General features: G+C 40.6%; 1 protein-coding gene across 8 annotated transcripts in view; it reads right to left on the reverse strand.

Annotated features, from left to right (window-relative positions):
• The window catches only part of ckap5 (cytoskeleton associated protein 5), a 91671-nt gene that overhangs the window by 70484 nt on the left and 1174 nt on the right, over positions 1 to 20013 (reverse strand). For 7 of the 8 annotated variants that reach the window (XM_034227040.1, XM_034227036.1, XM_034227039.1 and 4 more), the window contains exons 2-3: positions 16081 to 16177; positions 9723 to 9916 (exon numbers count right to left, since the gene is read on the reverse strand). In XM_034227040.1, coding sequence (XP_034082931.1) covers positions 9723 to 9916; positions 16081 to 16137 — 251 coding nt within the window. In that variant the 5' untranslated portion in view covers positions 16138 to 16177. The remainder of the gene's footprint in view (positions 1 to 9722; positions 9917 to 16080; positions 16178 to 20013) is intronic. The other variant, XM_034227041.1, reaches the window with a different exon arrangement.

Genomic DNA, 20013 nt, shown 5'->3' on the forward strand with positions numbered 1-20013 from the left:
CCTTTCGGTTAGATAACAGGCGTGTGCAAGTCCTGCATCTGTGTGATATAAATGTGTGTAAAATGATACCGGGCGCTGTAATCACTCATCTGGTTACTTTATTGACCACCCCCCCACCCAAAAAATGGGCTTCCCCTACATTTTTCCCCACGCCACGCTACTGTTTGTGACACAAGTGACGGTACGCATTTCAGATTACGCACATAACCTGCGTACCAGTTATGTGCACCTACTACAGCAAAAGTATTCTCCGTCGGGACTTCCTGCAACAACACCACGCCGTTATCTTGATTCTGATTGGCCAGAAGACATTGTCAAAGATGTTCTATTGAGAAGACGATCACTACGTGACAAAAGTTTTCAAAACCGTTTCTGGTCTTCGGTATTTCCAGACAAGTGGCTGCTGAAATCAATCTTACTAACTGCTGTCTGTGCAATTATCGGCGCGAGTTGGCGAACTTTATTTTGCTTACTTTAACATCATTTTTCATGGTGGGGCTAAGCCATTTCTTGGTATGGCTGTAGCCTACCCCAGCCATAACCTGGCGCTGCCACTGGTGCGATGTATGGGGCGGGCCATTCTGCACATGCGTTTAATATTTTAACGCAATTCATTCCAAAAATTAATTACCGCCGTTAACGCGATAATTTTGACAGCATTAATATATATCAGTGCATGACATTAAGGATTTTGGGAGATGGCCCTGTGGGCCATCTAAGCTAATTTACAGATGGCCCTGAGCCCAATAGAGATTGCCCTGAAAAATGCTTGCGGACGAAATGACGCACGAAGGGTTTGGGGGGCCTCCCCCTATAGAACATTTAGATTTTTGCAGGTCTTAGATGCTGTCTAAGATGCTGTCTGGTGCATTCTCTAGACTGAATTATAAGATGAACCACCACAATATTATATTGTTCAATTGTATTCTTCATTTCACTTGTGTGTTCTTGTTTGTGTTTGCTCGCTTGCATGACCTGCATAGCTATAAGAAATACTTAAGTTGTTGATCAAGACACTTTCCATCTGATGAAGGCAAATGGCTTCCCAGATGTAAAAAAGTAGAAAACATTACATTCAGTTATAACTGCCAAAACAAACATTATTTACACTATTAAAAATGTTTGTAATGTTATCTACTGTAAGTTGGTCGAACGAATGCCTCCTCATCCGGAAGCTGACCGAGCAGACCCGAGCAGCAGTCGAGAGGAGCCGAGCGCATCCGCGAAGCACACAAAATGGGACGTCAGAGTTCCCATTAGCCGGCAAATCTAAATCGCTTCGGTCAAAATTATTTCCCTTTAGCGCAATATTCAGTTATTAGTTATTTTCATTATTAGAAAATGGAAGACATACAAGACCACTGATAATCTCCCTCGATCTGGGGCTCCACGCAAGATCTCACCCCGTGGGGTCAAAATGATCACAAGAACGGTGAGCAAAAATCCCAGAACCACACGGGGGGACCGAGTCAATGACCTGCAGAGAGCTGGGACCAAAGTAACAAAGGCTACCATCAGTAACACACTACGCCGCCAGGGACTCAAATCCTGCAGTGCCAGACGTGTCCCCCTGCTTAAGCCAGTACATGTCCAGGCCCGTCTGAAGTTTGCTAGAGAGCATTTAGATGATCCAGAAGAGGATTGGGAGAATGTCATATGGTCAGATGAAACCAAAATAGAACTTTTTGGTAAAAACTCAACTAGACGTGTTTGGAGGAGAAAGAATGCTGAGTTGCATCCAAAGAACACCTACTGTGAAACATGGGGGTGGAAAACATCATGCTTTGGGGCTGTTTTTCTGCAAAGGGACCAGGACGACTGATACGTGTTAAGGAAAGAATGAATGGGGCCATGTATCGTGAGATTTTGAGTGACAACCTCCTTCCATCAGCAAGGGCATTGAAGATGAAACGTGGCTGGGTCTTTCAGCATGACAATGATCCCAAACACACCGCCCGGGGCAACGAAGGAGTGGCTTCGTAAGAAGCATTTCAAGGTCCTGGAGTGGCCTAGCCAGTCTCCAGATCTCAACCCCATAGAAAATCTTTGGAGGGAGTTGAAAGTCCGTGTTGCCCAGCGACAGCCCCAAAACATCACTGCTCTAGAGGAGATCTGCATGGAGGAATGGGCCAAAATACCAGCAACAGTGTGTGAAAACCTTGTGAAGACTTACAGAAAACATTTGACCTCTGTCATTGCCAACAAAGGGTATATAACAAAGTATTGAGATTAACTTTTGTTATTGACCAAATACTTATTTTCCACCATAATTTGCAAATAAATTCTTTAAAAATCAGACAATGTGATTTTCTTTCCTCATTTTGTCTCTCATAGTTGAGGTATACCTACAGATGGAGCACTCCAGATCAGACTCAGATGGGTGTGTCCCAGTCAAAAGCCCAGCGGATGCCAGTGGCTGGGGGTGTTGCCAAATTGCTAGAGGGCGTTGCCCAATTTCCCCATTTGTTCAATTACAGGATTTAACCATGAGATGGCGCTTCATTCACAAAATACACAAAGACAACTGGGTGTTGATGAACTTAGTCTGTTTGCAATGTTTGCAGCTCTGCAGTTGTGTTTGCTGAATACTGTAGCATTTAATCACTTATTTGTTACTGTATGGTTTTCACAAGCTACTATAATGAAAAAACATCAATATTTTAGATCAAATAAAGTATATAGTTTGCTTTATGCAGTATATTTCTTGTAATATTGTTGGTGTTTTTACACAGTACAGTAGATTGAAGTAAATCAACTTATACATTAAGATAAGATAAGATGGACCTTTATTAATCCCGTGGGGAAATTCAGTAGTTCAAACAGCAACAGGGTGAGAGTGAAAAACAGGACAGCACAGATTCACACAGATTAATAAAAATCAAAAATAAGATCAGCGATAAAAATAATAATAATGAGAAACTATGAAATAAGAAATGAATAAAACTAAAATATAATTATCATATCATATATTATAATGTATTGTATTATTAAGTAATATCATACATTAACCCCATTATAGGAGATGCCACATTGAATGGATGAACAGATTTATGCATCAATAATTACAACAGAGTATTTCTAAATACAAGTTGTAAAAATACTTATATGTATTTAATATTAACCCTTTGGAGTCGACCGTCACGCCGGCGTGATCAGATCACATGACCTGTGCCGCATAATAACAACAGTCCGGACAACATTGCCGTGTGTTTCTGTCGAAAGTACTGGCTTGAAACTATATCCCAGTCTTTGTTTCATGCAAAAAGACCCAGTAAACACGGAGAGACGATGATATAAAGTTAATACATTTCAAAAGTATGAAAAATGGAAGCACATATTTGAATATCTTCGCCGTATTTTATCATTTTACGAAACGGAAAATACTGGAAACTGTAGATCCTGCTCAACAGGATGTATATGTGTATTTCTGTCGAAAGTACTGGCTTGAAACTATATGCCAGTCTTTGTTTCATGCAAAAAGACCCAATAAACACGGACATACGATGATATAAAGTTAATACAGATATATTTCAGAAGTATGAATAGTGGAAGCACATATTTTAATATCTTCGCCGTATTTGATCCTTTTACGAAACGGAAAATACTGGAAACTGTAGATTCTGCTCAACAGGATGTATTTACCAGGGAGGGGGTGAGGTAATCAGGTAAACGGAGTGATACGAAACGAGACGAAAAGAGACAAAGAGGGACGGCGGGAACCGAAGAGAGACGGCGGGAAATGAGAGAGACGAAGATATACCAAGACAGGCGGCGGGAGACGAAGAGAGACGGCGGGAGACTGGATTGAAGCAAAGTGACAGACAAACATTGAGAATTTAGATATAGTTAGATAGATTTAGAGTTTTGAAGATTCAACTATGATGAAGAGAACTCTGAACGTGAGTCAAGCTTTAAGCTTGTTTTTTGACATGGAGGAGGAGGAACCTGTGATGTTGCCCTCTGTGTCGTATTGACAGAAACCGCTTTGAAGCGTGGCACAGAAAAAGACAGAAAAAACTGATTTTTGTACATAATGTGTATATATATATATATATATATATTTGTATTATATTTATAATAACACTTTTGCCTTATCAGAATGAAATCCCATGCTACCTCAATCAAACTTTCACATTATCATAGTGACATCCCATGTATATATTTCCAGCTTTTAAATGGTTTCGTTGTGTATGTTTGTGTTACCTATATGAAAAATAATATCATTTTCAAAATCTGTTTTTTGTTGTGATTTTGGGTCCAAAATGTTCATATAGTAGAAGATCACTGCTCTAAACAAAGTCAAAAATCCTACATCCAAACGAAATAAATATAATTAACTATGATGAATACGTTAAGTCTTGTTCATTGTTTTTCACTTTTATTAAATGTTTGATATTTCCGGTGGAAATGGTGGACTATCGGAACATTCAAAATGCAGCATATTTTCACTCTTACACACATATATTCTCCTTTTACATACATACATCTTCACTCTCACACACATATATTCTCCTTTTACATACATACATCTTCACTCTTACACACATATATTCTCCTTTTACATACATACATTTTCACTCTCACACACATATATTCTCCTTTTACATACATACATTTTCACTCTCACACACATATATTCTCCTTTTACATACATACATTTTCACTCTTACACACATATATTCTCCTTTACATACATACATCTTCACTCTTACACACATATATTCTCCTTTTACATACATACATTTTCACTCTCACACATATATTCTCCTTTTACATACATACATTTTCACTCTCACACACATATATTCTCCTTTTACATACATACATTTTCACTCTTACACACATATATTCTCCTTTTACATACATACATTTTCACTCTCACACACGTATATATTTACACTCACACATTCATACATTTTGCTCTCATATTATCATATTTCAATGCACACATTCATATATTGTCACTCACACATTCATGCATGTTGTTCTCATATTCATATAATGTAATGCTCATATTTATACATTTTGCTCTCATGCGAAATCTACTAAAACAAAGTATGTCATGGTAGTGGTCAGCTGTTAAACACAAAAGTGTATCTTCAGGGCTGTAAATATAATAAGCCTGTTGTCAATTTTAGACACAGGCTTATTATATTTACAGCCCTTAATAACATTCATTTTCTGGACTCAATGTGTGTCTTGGCCGTTTTCTTTGTTCCAAGCAAACGAGTGCTTTTTGTTTTGAAATCACTTCCGCGAGTTTCGCGGGCCTCCCCCCTCGCTCCACTGACCAGACCATTTAGTAAGGTAACAAGCAAAAGAGCAAAAACGCCTCTCAGACGCTCTTCCGTTTACTTTATTAATAAAGAAAAACAAATGGTCCGTAGATACACGGACTCATATAGCCTATGTATGTATACTGTAAGGAGAATGTATGTGCGTGAGAGGACCAGTGTGAATTACGGGATAGAAATATGCAAACACAAACCTACAGACTGGGGGATGGGAGATCACAGGAGTGGGGGGGGGAGAGCTGTGGAATGTGACCCTTGGGAGAATTCCTCCACACATTCCGATGGCCAATTCGTTTTAAACAAAGAGTTCGCATCACAGGACAGCATGGGCAACATGGGGGGTGGGGGCTGGTGAACGGTCTGGTCAATGTTTGTAAACACAATCCCCAGGATGTGTCCTAATCAGGAGCCGGGTAAATGAGAGACTGAGGAGCCCCAGAAAAACAGATCCCGAAATAGCTCGTCCTCGTTTCCGCAGCAGATAGGCCTACAGTATGGTGTCTGTGTTATGTCAGTCATTTTAAATAAAACGTTGAAAACTGAACTTGAAAATGGTTTCCTCTTTTTATTTTATTTATCATTTTCGGGACGGGGAGACGTGTGTGATTACAAATTAATTTGCAGAAATGTAAAGTGATCTAACTAAGTTCTATTCATATTCTTGACGGGAAGAGCAGTGTATATGGGTGGCCATATGCATTTGAAAAACAATATAAATCACAGTTATTATACAATAGGCTATAAAAGCACCATCGATAACCATTACCTTTATCCAATTCAAACTTTGGACGGGAAAAAAGGAAGGTGTACATGGTTGGGCTATACTGTAGGCCCAGGAGCGCCGGGTGCTGTAGGCTAGGGAAGGCTAAGCCTTCCCAAATATTTGTGTAACTGCATCCTGGTAAAATAAAAATATAATGTCTTTGACATTAGCGCTGCTAGCAGCCACCTGTGCCCTGTACCACGAAGCCAGTTCAACATACCCTGGATATGCTTGAGTTATCTTAACTATCCCTAACAAACGCGATCTCGCTAAACGGTCCTACGGCGCTGGTTATCAACTCGGTAAATCAAGCCAGGGTTTCTCTCTCCAGCTGAGAACGCGTTCACGTGAAAGGGGCGGGGTTAGCTACATTTGACCAATCACAAACAGGGACAAGTGTACTGACAGCGCAACATCATACTTCATTAATGAAAAGTAAACTAATATTAGACAAATATGAACTTTAAACATCCATGATGACTTAAACATATAATCCAGGATACAAGCCACATAGTTGCACCTGCAAGGAGAATACAGAACAACTCGTTAAAAAATAAACTACAGAGTGTTTGAAAGCGTACAACAGTTGTATTATACTGCCCCATCTAAAACACGAGGGGATCTGACTTTATTACATTTGAGTTGAGTGTTTCGTCAACTTAATGTGTTGCTTAAAATAATACGTCTTCATACAGTATATGTGACAATGTAACTAAGTGTTGCACGGCCAGATACGGCTCGAGAAGCTGACTCAGATAAGGAAATATTGTGATATCGATGTGAGATCGATGATCTGATTGATGATGTGATGTCAGTGTGATATGAATGATAAGTGCGACACGTCGGCGTCTTCTCTGCATACGGCAGTTTAAACTGCATTTCCTTTTTCCTGTAATATGACTTGATAGATTTAAACTCCGCACACTGAGCTCTGATCGGTCAGCAGGTGGTGCTTTCACTGAGTTGATCTCTTTTCTATAGACGCCGGAGGCGGGCAGCGTAAGATGAAAAAAAAAGTTATTTAGCCTTCCCAAACCTGAGCCTCACGCGCCGCCTATGTGTCGGCCTACTGTATACATACAAAGGCCATTCAAGCTAGAGTGCTTCTGGAAATGTTCACATCAGGCACCTTCAAGTTAAACAATACTAAACAATTAACACAGTAGGCCTAAATTATGTGGATTAAACCACATTTATTTCGTTAAAAATAAACGAAATATGATTTAGTTTGAATGATTAAATGTCATCAGGCACCTTCAAGTTAAACAATCAGGTGCACACTTTAATGTGCCGCCACCTCCGGACTCGGCTTGACTCGGTTTAAAGAATGCACAAATGTGTTTAATCGTTTATGTCAGATATGTACTAAGTAGCCTAAATACATTTGTTCCTGCTCAAGATTAGATTCAACTTGATTGTTATTGCACATATTGCAGGTACTGAGAGAACGAAATGCAGTTTAGCTTCTAACCAGGGGTGCAACAAGCAGCGAAAAGTAATGTGCACAATACTACAGAAAACAATTAACACAGTAAATTATGTGGATTAAAACACATTTATTTCGTTAAAAAGAAACTAAATATGATTTTGTATGAATGATTAAATGTAGGGTGAATTGCCCTAATGTGGGACATTTTTGCATTTCAGACTTCGGGAATATATTGCGATATGAAGCCGATACAATAAATCAAAATCCAGTAGGCTACCATTCCGAAACCCCCGGTAATATTAGACACTAATAATACAGTAAACTATTAACACTGTACATATTATTGTTTGCCCGTGGGATTAGGATGATCGGTAGTGAGACCCGTGCTGCATTTCCCTCCGGTCGGATGTGATATAAAAACAAAGCGATTATTTTTGTTGTTGTAAACTCACGTGGATTACATTTAGTGCATTCATTTCAACTCGCGAACATATGATAGCCTACATTAAATGATCGTGAGGATGATGATTGAAAATCGTTTGTTTGAGTCTGGATGCATTTCCTGATCTAAAAACATAGCGATGGTTTTGTACTTACGCCAACGTGAATTAAACATTATTTTGTTAAATAAAAACATGGAGATGTTTAGTAAGTGATTACATGTCTCTTATTTAGCACAGAATATGATCCTATCCGTGACATATGGATCTTAACAAATATCCGCGATATCAGATACCTGTAGATCAGCTGTTTATTTCACATGGGTTCCAGTGTGGCAGCTTTTTAATCACGGCTCCCCCTGGTGGATCCATTATCCATTGCAGCTGGTTTCATTATAATTAAATGTATTTATCAAGGGGGCGTTTCAAGTCCTGCGGGGGGTTTTCCTTTGCAGCAGGGGCCCACCCAGTGCCGATCACGGACCCGCACGGGTAGGCGTCTGAAATGGAGTGCTACATCTGTAGGATGAAAATTACAGGCCTCTCATCTTTTTAAGTGGGAGAACTTGCACAATTGGTGGCTGACTAAATACTTTTTTGCCCCACTGTATTATATATATATTTTTATAATCGCAGTAGATTTTGTCAGTCTCACGACGGTATTGAGACATTTATTTACCGCGATATATCGTTACATCCCTAGTATGTATACAAATCTTTTTTTGTTCAACTTGTAAAAGATGTTTGAATGGTGATACACAGTGATAGATGTTAAGGACTAACGTTTATAATAAATACATTTGTATTGATTTTAAGATCTTTTCATCAATCATACGTATTGGGATCATTTGTATGAATGTGGACCGGAGGGAGAGGGGGACGAGCAGTTTCACTTTCCTTTTTTATTTCAATTCCAACTTTGGTCATGAAGAATATGTTTCTCTGTTGTCCACGTTCATAAAGCATAAAGCAACAGCATCAGAGCACGGTGCAGAGTCTCTAGATGAGTTTACAGTAGTCCCTCGTTCTTATTAAACATCCATGTTGTAGTCCGCTGTATAGAAAACTGTAGTTTCCATAGTTTCCCCACAGCAGCAGACGCACATTCATGACGTCCGCTGGCGCATCATAAACACGTTGGATAGTGAAAGTGCATTCGGATTCTCTAAGCACCGCAGTCTCTTCTCCTAAATCCTTTTGAATTCTCCTATCCACTATCCCCGTGACCTTTCAGAGGTCAAGGAATAGGAGATAGGGTTAGAACTTAGGAGCTGATTTTTAAACTATCCGACCTTAGTCCTTTTTTGTCGCATCCCTACGACAGCCAACCGTCACTTAGATGTTCCAAAAGTACTAAGGTTCCTGAGCTTTTGTTACACAGAAGTATCTTTTAAGACCCAACGCATCTCCTGACACGCACATACTGTAACTACACAAGATTCATTTGGAGGATTTTCGTTAAAAAAAACATATCATTCCAAGAAATTGCTTTTTTTCCCCCTCAGTGAATAAAGGATATATAACAAGGTATCCTGAGAGCATGCTTTGCTTGCTGTTGGTCAAGACAATGCATTCAGTGCTCTGAACTGCAGGCCTCTCACCATAAATAACAGACACCAAGTTCTTCTGCCGGTTAACCCAGAGGACGACTCTGCACAAAGCATTTTCCAAAACATTTTTAAGCAAAAAGGGGAAAGATTTTTTTATTAAGACTTGCTAATTTAGTGTGTTTAACACCTTCTTCCCTGACAATGTTCAGAACAACATGAGTCCTGCTTGAAAAATGTTTTACTTACTTGCCAGCTACATGAGCATTCTCAATGAAGGCCAGGGCAGCCTCCAGGCCTTTAAGCTGAGCCACAACATTAGAGTCAGTGACAAACTTCTTGATTAGCCCCAGGTACTTCCCCCACTCTGGACTCTTCTCATCTTCTATTCGCTGGAACAACTTAAGAGCTTCTTCATAGCCATTCAGACGGGCTTTCCAAACCTGGAAAAGAGTCACAAGAGAAAGGGTTAGGTCATAAACACAAAAAATGTCTTCCTTCAAAAAAAAGAAAGAGAAGCATGTATAAAACACACAACTGAATTACCAGTTCCTGTAAAACCGACAGGGCATGTGACCTACATTCATAACATCTGTTATTTCATCTTCTCCATTTTCCCTTCAAGTGTGCACGACTTGCTTTTATTCCAGGCTCTTTTGCCTTAAGTTTAGTCAATTACAGGAAAACCACTTGCCTGCTTTTCACGAAACATGGTTGAAAAGTGACCAAGGAAGAACATTAACTGATGGAGTGCATCCGAACAGAGGGGCAGATGCACACGATGTGTTTTACTCATGGAAATGGCCTTGGTGTAGGTTTATTATTTGCGAGTGCCCTTCGACTTATTCTGCTATAGTTCCACTTCAGTTTTTGCTTACAATGTTTTGTACATTCTCTAATATAAATGGGGTAGCTGTGGGTTGGACCAATGGCAATTTCATCAGCGCATACTGTACTAATGATTATTATATACTTGGACGATGCACTGCGAATTACTATAAAGTTATGCCATATCGCCCTCAGTCTGTGTATTTATCCTTCAAAATTAAAGAAGTCCGAAAAAAATGACTTTGAACAGTACTGGGCCACATGTCGTAGCAAAAAGATAAACATCAGGTGTTGTCACCACACTTCAGTGCATCCCTAGTTCTTGGTAAACATTGGTCTTTAGGAACACATATTACTGGGACCACTGCAGAGAAGCACGGAACAGGAAAACCCGAAAACCTGTCTTACCAAGCTCGAAAAAAGTGTCGGCCTTGAGCAGAGGTCGGCAACCCACGACTTCAGAGCCGTATGCGGCTCTGTAAGCCCTCTGCTCTGGCTCCCTTGAGCTTAGACAAAAATAAGAAGGGAATAAAATAAAGATATTTGTAGGACTATTTCTATTTTGTTGCATGGTTGAAAATGTTTCGTATCTTGTATTTTGAGGTGATGCATAAATACATTTAAAAAACGGTTTTAATTAGGTCAACTAAAATATGCGTCACATCCTGCTACGGTCCCGCACCAGCGCCTTTTCTTGCAGGTGAATAACCTGACCCCCGGCTCGATGAGCGAACTATGGATACATCAAAGAAAAGTACCGGAGGAACACAGGATTTAATTCTGTGTGGACAGAGTTATATGCTTTCACAGCAAACGATGCTGGTTTACCGGTATGTTTGATATGTGGAGAGAAGTGGTCAAAGGTGCTGCAGCCTTTACGTATCGAGGAACAACACGGGAGAGGAAGACGGCTGAAGATCTTCAGTCATAATTCAATCAGTTAACTCTTTTAGGGTGCAGCTATATGTTTTATTTATTTCAAAGTGGGCCCATTTTAATTATATTCATTTTCTTCAAATGTGCAGAGGACTCCCCAAGTGCTGTGTTGATTTATTTTAAAGTAGGCCTGTGTATTTTTTGTATTCTCCTTATACGAGTTCTTTGTTTATTATTAAGGTAAATGGTAAATTGAGGTAAACAGCTTTCTATAATGTAATAAATAATAAATGCAAAAACTGTAGTTTTTGTCTATGATGTAACAATAAATACAACTTTATAAGCTATCAAATATGTTTTCCGGCTCCAGACATTGGTGGAAAAGGGGGCAAAATGGCTCTTTGGCCAAAAAGGTTGCAGATCCCTGGTCTAGAGGCAAGAACCGCATACGTCACGCTTACGTTGGAGGGGGGCGAGATTAACCTGAACTAACAGTTTATGGAGAGTATGGCAAATAAAAGTTGAAATAAGCAGTAGCGCTGAGCAAAGTGATTAGAACGCTACCACACACACTTGTAAAAAAAAAAAAAAACACACTTTATAAAGTCAGGCACTAACCAGTAACCAGGCTTCGTGTGATTCTGTTTATTTGTACCTTACTTTGACCATCCGTTCGCTGTCATTGATCATTGTGGAGGGAGCAGACGTTTTGTTTTATAGCAGCTATCGGATGGAATCAATACATGGGCTGCACAGGTTGTCATGTCCGACTATCACAAGTAGAATCATAATGAAAAATACGCCGGTAAAATGTGCCTGTAGAAAACGGCTTATGCCACAAGTTAAAGCAACAAGTAGCCTAGTCAATATAGTCAGTTTAGCAACGGTTGCTATGCTAACATCACCCATTTTATACCAGAGAAACTTTAATAACAGCGTTGTGATGCCAAACGGCGTCAATTCAGACTGACACACATTCACTGATGGGGAATTGGGGATATTTATCAGCTGCTTGTGTGACAGTCAGACAGTGAATACTTTACAGCGGGCGCTGCTGTAAGTTAACGGGAGAAGAAACTCCAGTGGACGAGCAGCGCTGTAAATGCCGCTGTAACACATTAATAAACAATGAACCACAGCACTCTGGAGAAAAGTACAAGGTTGGAGAAGTAGTTATTTAATTTAATCTGGCTTCGTGTGATTAAAAGTAACACGATCATCGACCCGACGCAGTCCCCCATTGTTGTTGTTGTGAGCGAAGCACGGAGCTAGAACGGGAGTTGCGTTGGTGTGAAGGGGCAACAGTAGTCACTTGTGTGTGACTGACCCGAGCTTGCGCCTCGTCAGCTTGCGCCACTTTTTTCTGCAAGTGCTCACATCAGGTTTTACAAGCTCTCGCATTTTGCACCATATCTACCTTCATAGTAGTGTTGTCTGTAGGAATAATTTTCAGGTGGAGACTGTGCTAGTTTAAAGGGGACATATCATGCTAAATTTGAAACATATATTGTAGGGCCATACCTATATAAATATATATTTTTTTTCAAAATACCAAACAGATCCTGCATTTTAGCCATGCCTTATTTCTCTCCATTTGCTCTTTCCAGCCCTGTTTTTGCAGGGGGCTGATTCTGTGAGCTGCAACTGACCACGCCCCCCTGCAGGAGAGGGGAGTTGGCAGTTACTTTGGAGATACTTTCCAAGGTTTGACACAATGAATTGTGCTACTTTTAAAGCAAGCAACGATGTTTTCAAATCTGTAATCAAAAAGCTACTAAAAAACACTATCGAAGCAGTTCCTGCCGTTGCTACGTTAGTTCAAACAGTAACAACGGACTACTTTTCTTAGCGGATGCATGTCAATTTAAATCAATACAACTATTTTTTAAATCAATAAAATCATTTTCTAAATCCATAAAAGCATTTCAATTAATATTGGGAGTCATGTCGTTACTTTGTCGAGAATGTGGCCATGTAATAACACCTTCATGCCGATCTAGATCCCTCCGCTTCGCGTCGGGCTCCTGATCAGCCTGTCGGTGTTCTTTTCCCCATAATGACCGCGTCGCTGCACATTATCCCTTACATATGATTATATAGAGTCATTATTCATTTGTTTTAAAGCAGGAGGCGCAAACGCTTGCCTCGGGGAGGGAGAAAAAGAGCCACAGAGGAGAATAAACAGAAGGGCAACCATGGCAACCATGCAAGGGAAGTCTTCTTCGCTGCTTTTGTGGCAGACTACAGCGCCACTTACAGGCCTGGCATATGTACTACAGCGTCTCCAGCACTTTCGAGCAGCAATGTGCATTTTGCATGATAGGTCCCCTTTAAGTAAAATAACCTGAGAAGTAGTATTATTTATAGGGATGCTCCGATCGATCGGTCACCGATCGAAATCGGCCGATACTCACTCTCTACCGATCGGTGCTCTCTAAACATGCCGATCGCGAGAGCCGATCGCATGATGTAAAATACATGACACTTTTCTCTGTGTGCGGCAAAACAAGCTCGCTAAAATGGCTTCACCGGTCTGGCATTATTTTAAGGTGTCCGAAAAAGACAGTAAAATAGCGGTATGCAACGTGTGTGAAGCAGAAATCCTGCAGCTCCGCCCGCCGGACCGGTAAGCACAGCGAAACACACACACGGGGAGAACCAGACCGCAGTTCATTAACTCATATTCCAAACGAGAAATTACGGTAGCAAATCACCCGGTTCTTTACGACCAGAACTATTAACGGGATACAAACCGGAGGAACCAGGCATGGAGGGAGGTGGCAGAGACAGTGGGTGAAACTGGTAGGTTTTCGCCTGTTTGGGGAGTTTATATATATATATATATATATATATATATATATATATATATATATATATATATATATATATATATATATATATATATATATATTAGGGCCAGGACTCGATTAAAAAAAATAATCTAATTAATTAGAGGCTTTGTAATTAATTAATCGAAATTAATCGCATTTTTAATCACATATAAATATTTGACCTAAGAACAGTGAGAAGCAATTTTTTTTCACATGGATTTTAGTATACCATTAGGCGCATTCACACCGCAGTACTTTTCCCACAAAGGTTCATGAGAACTTAGTTCATGAGAACTCTTTGAACCTGGGGGTGGATTAGGCAAATGAAGCCGCTGACGTCACTTCTTCTTCTTCTGCTTTGGGTTTACTGGCAGGCCGCAAACCACTTCACGGCGTATACTGCCGCCCAAAGTCCCCAGCCGGAAGTCCCCGGAGTTGGGGACTGGCTTCAGTAGAAGCTGCTGGGAGTCCCAGCAGCCTTCCGAGTAAATCGCCAGAACACCTCCTCATCTCCACCGCTCCCATGTTTTATTTTGTGTTGCCATAAGTTAGTCTCTCTGCGTTTCTGCGCTGGGCTAATGCTAATAATGCTAATGCAAGGATAATAAAATGGCGGCTTCACAAAACTTTTTGTGAGTTTTACGGGGCGTGGTTTGCAATCCGCCCAGCCAATCAGAAATATAGCTCTTTTCTCACAAGAGAGCCGTACGAAAGTCCCTGCTCTCTAGCAGCTCTCTGCTCTCTAGCAGGGACTTTCGTGGGGGTAAAAAGGTTCTCATGAACTAATTTTAGTACCGGCTCTTTTTGGTGTGAACGCGATAAAAGAGGCTAACGTCCACGCTAGCTTCCACGCTAGCTGCTATATGTTTTGCATTGAGGTGATACTTGAGGCTTGATGTGCAAATTCCTTTTTGCATAATTTGCACACAACCGTGCTCTTATCAACGCTTCCATCCGTCCGTTTTTTAAAACAACATTTCCCACTGTTGTTCACTGTGGTTTGTTGTTGTCTGAAGTCATGAACGTTAGTTGGTGCTCCAGTATAATCGGTACGCCTGAAACTCATCCAGTGAGAAACGTTCCGCGGTGCAAAAATAAGTGCGATTAAAATGCGTTAATTTTTGTGTAATTAATTAATCTTAATTAACGCGTTAAAGTCCCGGCCCTAATATATATATATATATATATATATATATTGCTCGCATAAAATCCCCGGGGTTTTTTGCTTTGTATGTCGGGGGCGGGAGATTCATGTGATTGGTTGTTGGTCGCGTTGCTCGCAAAAAATCCCCAAGCTTTCAGACACGCCCAGCTCCAAGATTTTCAAGATTTTTGAAAAGCTGCTGTGTGGACGTACCGTAAGAGTTAGACCTAACACACTTAGCTATTTTATCTACCTCTGGAACAAGCTAAACTAGTTATTATAAATATATGTATTCTTCACTGTCGGGTCACTCATTACTGGATCAGTGAGCTGCATGAGATACTGACAGGCTGTCAGGAGAGGGAGAGAGGGGGGAGAGGGAGAGGGAGAGAGGAAAAGAGAGCGCTTCCGCTCATTTCTCCCGTGTTATTATCCAAAGTGAATGTAAACTTGAATAATGTACATCATTTGAATGTAATAATTAAGTTGATTGTTGTTTGTGGAAGCTCCAGTGAATGAGCCCCATTAACTGAGTTTTAAACATCACTTTAAATGGAAGATTTAAAGTGATGTTTAAATCTTCCATTTAGGCCCCGCCCACTCGATCGGAATCGGCCGATACTGATTCCAGCGATCGGTGATCGGCCCCGAAATTGGCGATCGGAGCATCCCTAATTATTTATTTGACGTAAAATGATATAATTGTGTGCTGATGAGTAGAAACCATTACTGGTCGACTGATCCAAAATATACACAAAAGTAAACACTATATATCATCATTCTCTCATAAGAGAGTGCTAATGTTTTTGTATGTGATGGGAGAGATATGACAAACATTTCCTCTCAATATCTAATAAGGAGGAAATATTTTTAAATATAAGATTGAAATAAACTTTAGAAAATATAATTGAAGACAAACATCAGTCACCTTGTGTTCACATTTCTGGTCGACGGGAAGCTTCATCCACTCGCTATCGTCCCCCATGATGGCCACTCGGGGGTGGGCTTCCCCAAAAGGTACTCAACTGGAAAACAACAGCATTATTATTGACTGGTTAACTGCTGATGAATAAGTGCACCCTCCAATGTATAACAATCTTGGAGTCTGTTGAGGATTGCTAGAAAACAAAACATATTTCCTGAGAGAGATTAGCTTTTCAGCTGCAGCTGTCACCTCTTCCTAGGACATTCAACAACACTAGAACTGCACAGGAGAAATAATCATGACTGTGTGTGTGATAAACACCAATAAACACAACTTGCCTGCATTTACTACATTTTCCAAATTGCAGCATAAAACACATAACCCACAAGCACACAAACAAATATCTATTCGCCTATCGATCGATCAGTGTTTTGGAACAATTTCAGGTGACCCAAGTATAAGTGGAAAATATGAGCAATTACAATTTTGTTGAAACAAGCGAGCATATGGGGAGTCCAGCCTATAATACATGTTTAATGCAGACGCCATTACTGGAGAATAATAAAAGGCTTTGGATTATTTACTTTTTAAAGTCACTAAATATCAAGTCCTGGAAGTGGGCTACAACAATGTTACTTTCATTTTTCTTCATAATTAAGTATTCAAAATCATGTCACATGATTTGTTCTGTTACATGTAGAGATATCCCGATCCGATCACGTGATCGGGGATCGGAGCCGATCACGTGATTTTCAAAAGATCGGAAGAAAAAAAAAAAAAAATCGGGGATCGGGATTTCTTTTTATAAAATATTTTATTTAATGTTACAAAACAGAAATGACCATGTTCACGTCTTAAAGTCATCCTGAGGCCTTAGTTTTGGTTTAAAATTACACAACATCATGTATGTGTTGCTTCTTTTGGGCTTGTTTTCATAGACCTGGTTGCTTCTTCACTCTATTTCTCTCAAATCTCGCAACAGAGTGGGCGCAGTGTCTAATAGTAGCAGTAAGCTAGCGAGAGGCTACGTTCAGCTGGTGACGCGGGAGTCGGGACAGAGAAAATGTCAGGAGTTTGGAAGTATTATAACATTTAAAGTGAAGGCAGTGTAACAGCCAGATGCAATGATTGCAATGTGAGGTTCCGCATGGTGGAAAAAACAGAGCTACGGTCAACACGACCAATCTAATACGCCACCTGAGAAACAAACACCAACAACAACACGAGTACACAGCGGCCACTCAGGTAACGGCACTGAAACAACTGACACTTTTAGAAGGAAAGAGAAACTGCCCCAGAACAGTGACAAGGCCAAAAAAATAACAGCCAAGATAGCTGAATTCATCGCGTTGGATGACCAGCCGTTATCTGTTACCTTTTTTTCTCTTAATGCATTGCATAAAGATCGGAAAAAATCGGTATCGGCAGATTGTCAAAATCAAATGATCGGAAGCAAAAAAAGGTGATCGGGACATCCCTAGTTACATGCACTCAGTTCCATTTAAAAGCGTAAGCATGTGATTGTCTAATGCACATTCAGGGAGGGGCTATGGCTTCATATTGATCCAAAACCAGTCTGGTAAACATGCCAAGGCAGTAATACTCAATGTATTGCTCGGTTTCTTATTTTATTTAAAGTGAATCATTTGATTCACAGTGATTACTTGTATGAGGTATTGAAGTGCATTAAAAAGAAGCTTTAAAATAGAATAGTGCAGCTTACCAACCTTTTTTAGGATGAGAGCTACTTTAAAAAAATAAAACAGTGTATATATTTAGCACATTTTAACATTATTAACATCACTTTTCTGCACCTGGAGATGTTGCGGATCCATAAAATGAAATAAACCAGACCTTTTGAGGGGTACTTGACGTTATGAACGGGAGAGGGGGGGGGGGGGGTGCGCTAATGAGCACGCAGCAGGGTTACTGTGCATTACTAAAGCAGACCCTTCACGCGATAGCGAGGGGTAGAGCGAGGGGTAGTGCTCGCGGAGGATTAACACACTAAATAGCTCACGAATTATACTTTGGCGGCCGTTAACATATCTTAATATATCCCAAGTAAAGTCTATGTGTGGGAAGCCCTGCTATCTTACCAGTTCTTATGCAACTCGCAAATCTCTCTCTCTCAATGTTGGTGCGCAAATGTGCCTTTTTTCAAATGATCCGGTGCTCTTTTTTGGCGGGGGGTTATGTGCTATGTGCAGCCCTGATTATATGCTTACTTTTAACCTTTGTGTGCTGTTTGGGTCTGTGGGACCCGTTTTCAGTGTTTACTAAAATCATTTAAACTTGTTTATTCTTATCTTACCTAGTTAGCATTCTTTCTTTTTATTTATGCATATATCACTTCCCTTTTAAACTGTTTTTTTTTTTTTAACTGTCCTATAGTACACATTGGAATGATTTCTTACAACTATGACGGCTTGCGTTAAAAAAAATAATAAACATATTTGTAAAGTGGGGGGACACAAAACGGGATTTCGAAAAGTGGGGGGGACATGTCCCCCATGGAAATTACGGCATGCGTGTGCGTCACGTGAAATAAATATATATGCAAGTTGCAACACACACACACACAGAGTAAAGCTCTGCCCCTCATGTGCTGTATAGGCTGGCACGACGAGGCTGTTCAATGTGTCTAATGTGTAGATTCTGCCAGAAGGAAAGGTCACACTCCTTAAGAAGCGGTGAGCTGCCGCTCCACATTGCTTTTCTTCCCGACTGCAATGCTGTTCCCGCAAATCAAGCAAGAACGTGATTGGTCGATATTCATTGTGGGGTGGGGGGAGGAGGAGTGTTAGATAGATATAGAGTTGTAGTAAGTAGATAGAGTTTGTTATGATTGAGGTTTTGTTTATGCATAGGGTAGATTCTTTTAATTACATTTCCTTTTTTGTGTTGTGTATTTTTTACATTTTAGAATTGCTTGGAGAGCTATTTTTAGAACATGCCCCGCGGGCAACTCACGTTGCCCCTGCGGGCGACTCACGTTGCCCCTGCGGGCGACTCACGTTGCCCCTGCGGGCGACTAACGTTGCCCCTGCGGGCGACTAAGTGCCCGCGGGCGCGTGTTGGCTACCCCTGGAATAGAGTAAGGGGTAAGAGGGACCCCCCCCCCCCCTTACATGAGGTAATGTACCACCATGGAGCTTTCACACCAAGTACTTTTCCCAGAAATAGTTCCCGGAACTTTTATTTCCCCGGAACTATCTAGTAAATCGCTTTCACACTGGAATAAGTCCCTGAGGGAGGGTTACGCAAATGAAGCCGCTGACGTCACTTCTTCTTCTTCTTCTTCTTCTGCTTTGGGTTTACTGGCAGACCGCGAACAACTTCACGGCGTATACTGCCACCCGTCCGGGACTTTGGGTGGCAGTAAATCGCCACCCGAAGCGCCGACACCTCCTCATCACTCCACCGATCCCACGTTTTATTTTGAGTTGCCATAAGTTAGTCTCTCTCCGTTGGTGCACTGGGCTAATACTAATAATGCGAGGAAATCAAATGTTACAGGGCGTGGTGGTTTGCAATTCGCCCAGCCAATCAGAAATTGGAACCTTTTTCTCCCAAGGAAAGTCCCTGCTCTGTAGCAGGGACTAAAAAGGGGTGAAAAGGTTCCCGAAAAAAAAACGCAACATCCCAGGAACTATCGGAACTATTTCTGGGAAAATTACGGGAAAAGTACTCCGGTGTGAAAGCACCAAATGTCCTAAATGCCCCATGGTATCCTGTCATTTTGAAAAAGTGGTCTCTGGGCAAAGTTGATAACCCCTGGGTAAAGACATCACCCACATTTTTCTTAATGCGGTCATAGTGGAGCCAGTCCTACAAAAGCAATGTGCAAAAAGCAAATGCATTTAAAAAATAGTTTATAGCCATGTTGATCCATAATAGTATCCTTTAACGTTCACAACATTTGCTTCAAATATG

This window comes from Gymnodraco acuticeps, unplaced genomic scaffold (genome assembly GCF_902827175.1).
Source record: "Gymnodraco acuticeps unplaced genomic scaffold, fGymAcu1.1, whole genome shotgun sequence".
Classification (NCBI taxonomy): domain Eukaryota; kingdom Metazoa; phylum Chordata; class Actinopteri; order Perciformes; family Bathydraconidae; genus Gymnodraco; species Gymnodraco acuticeps.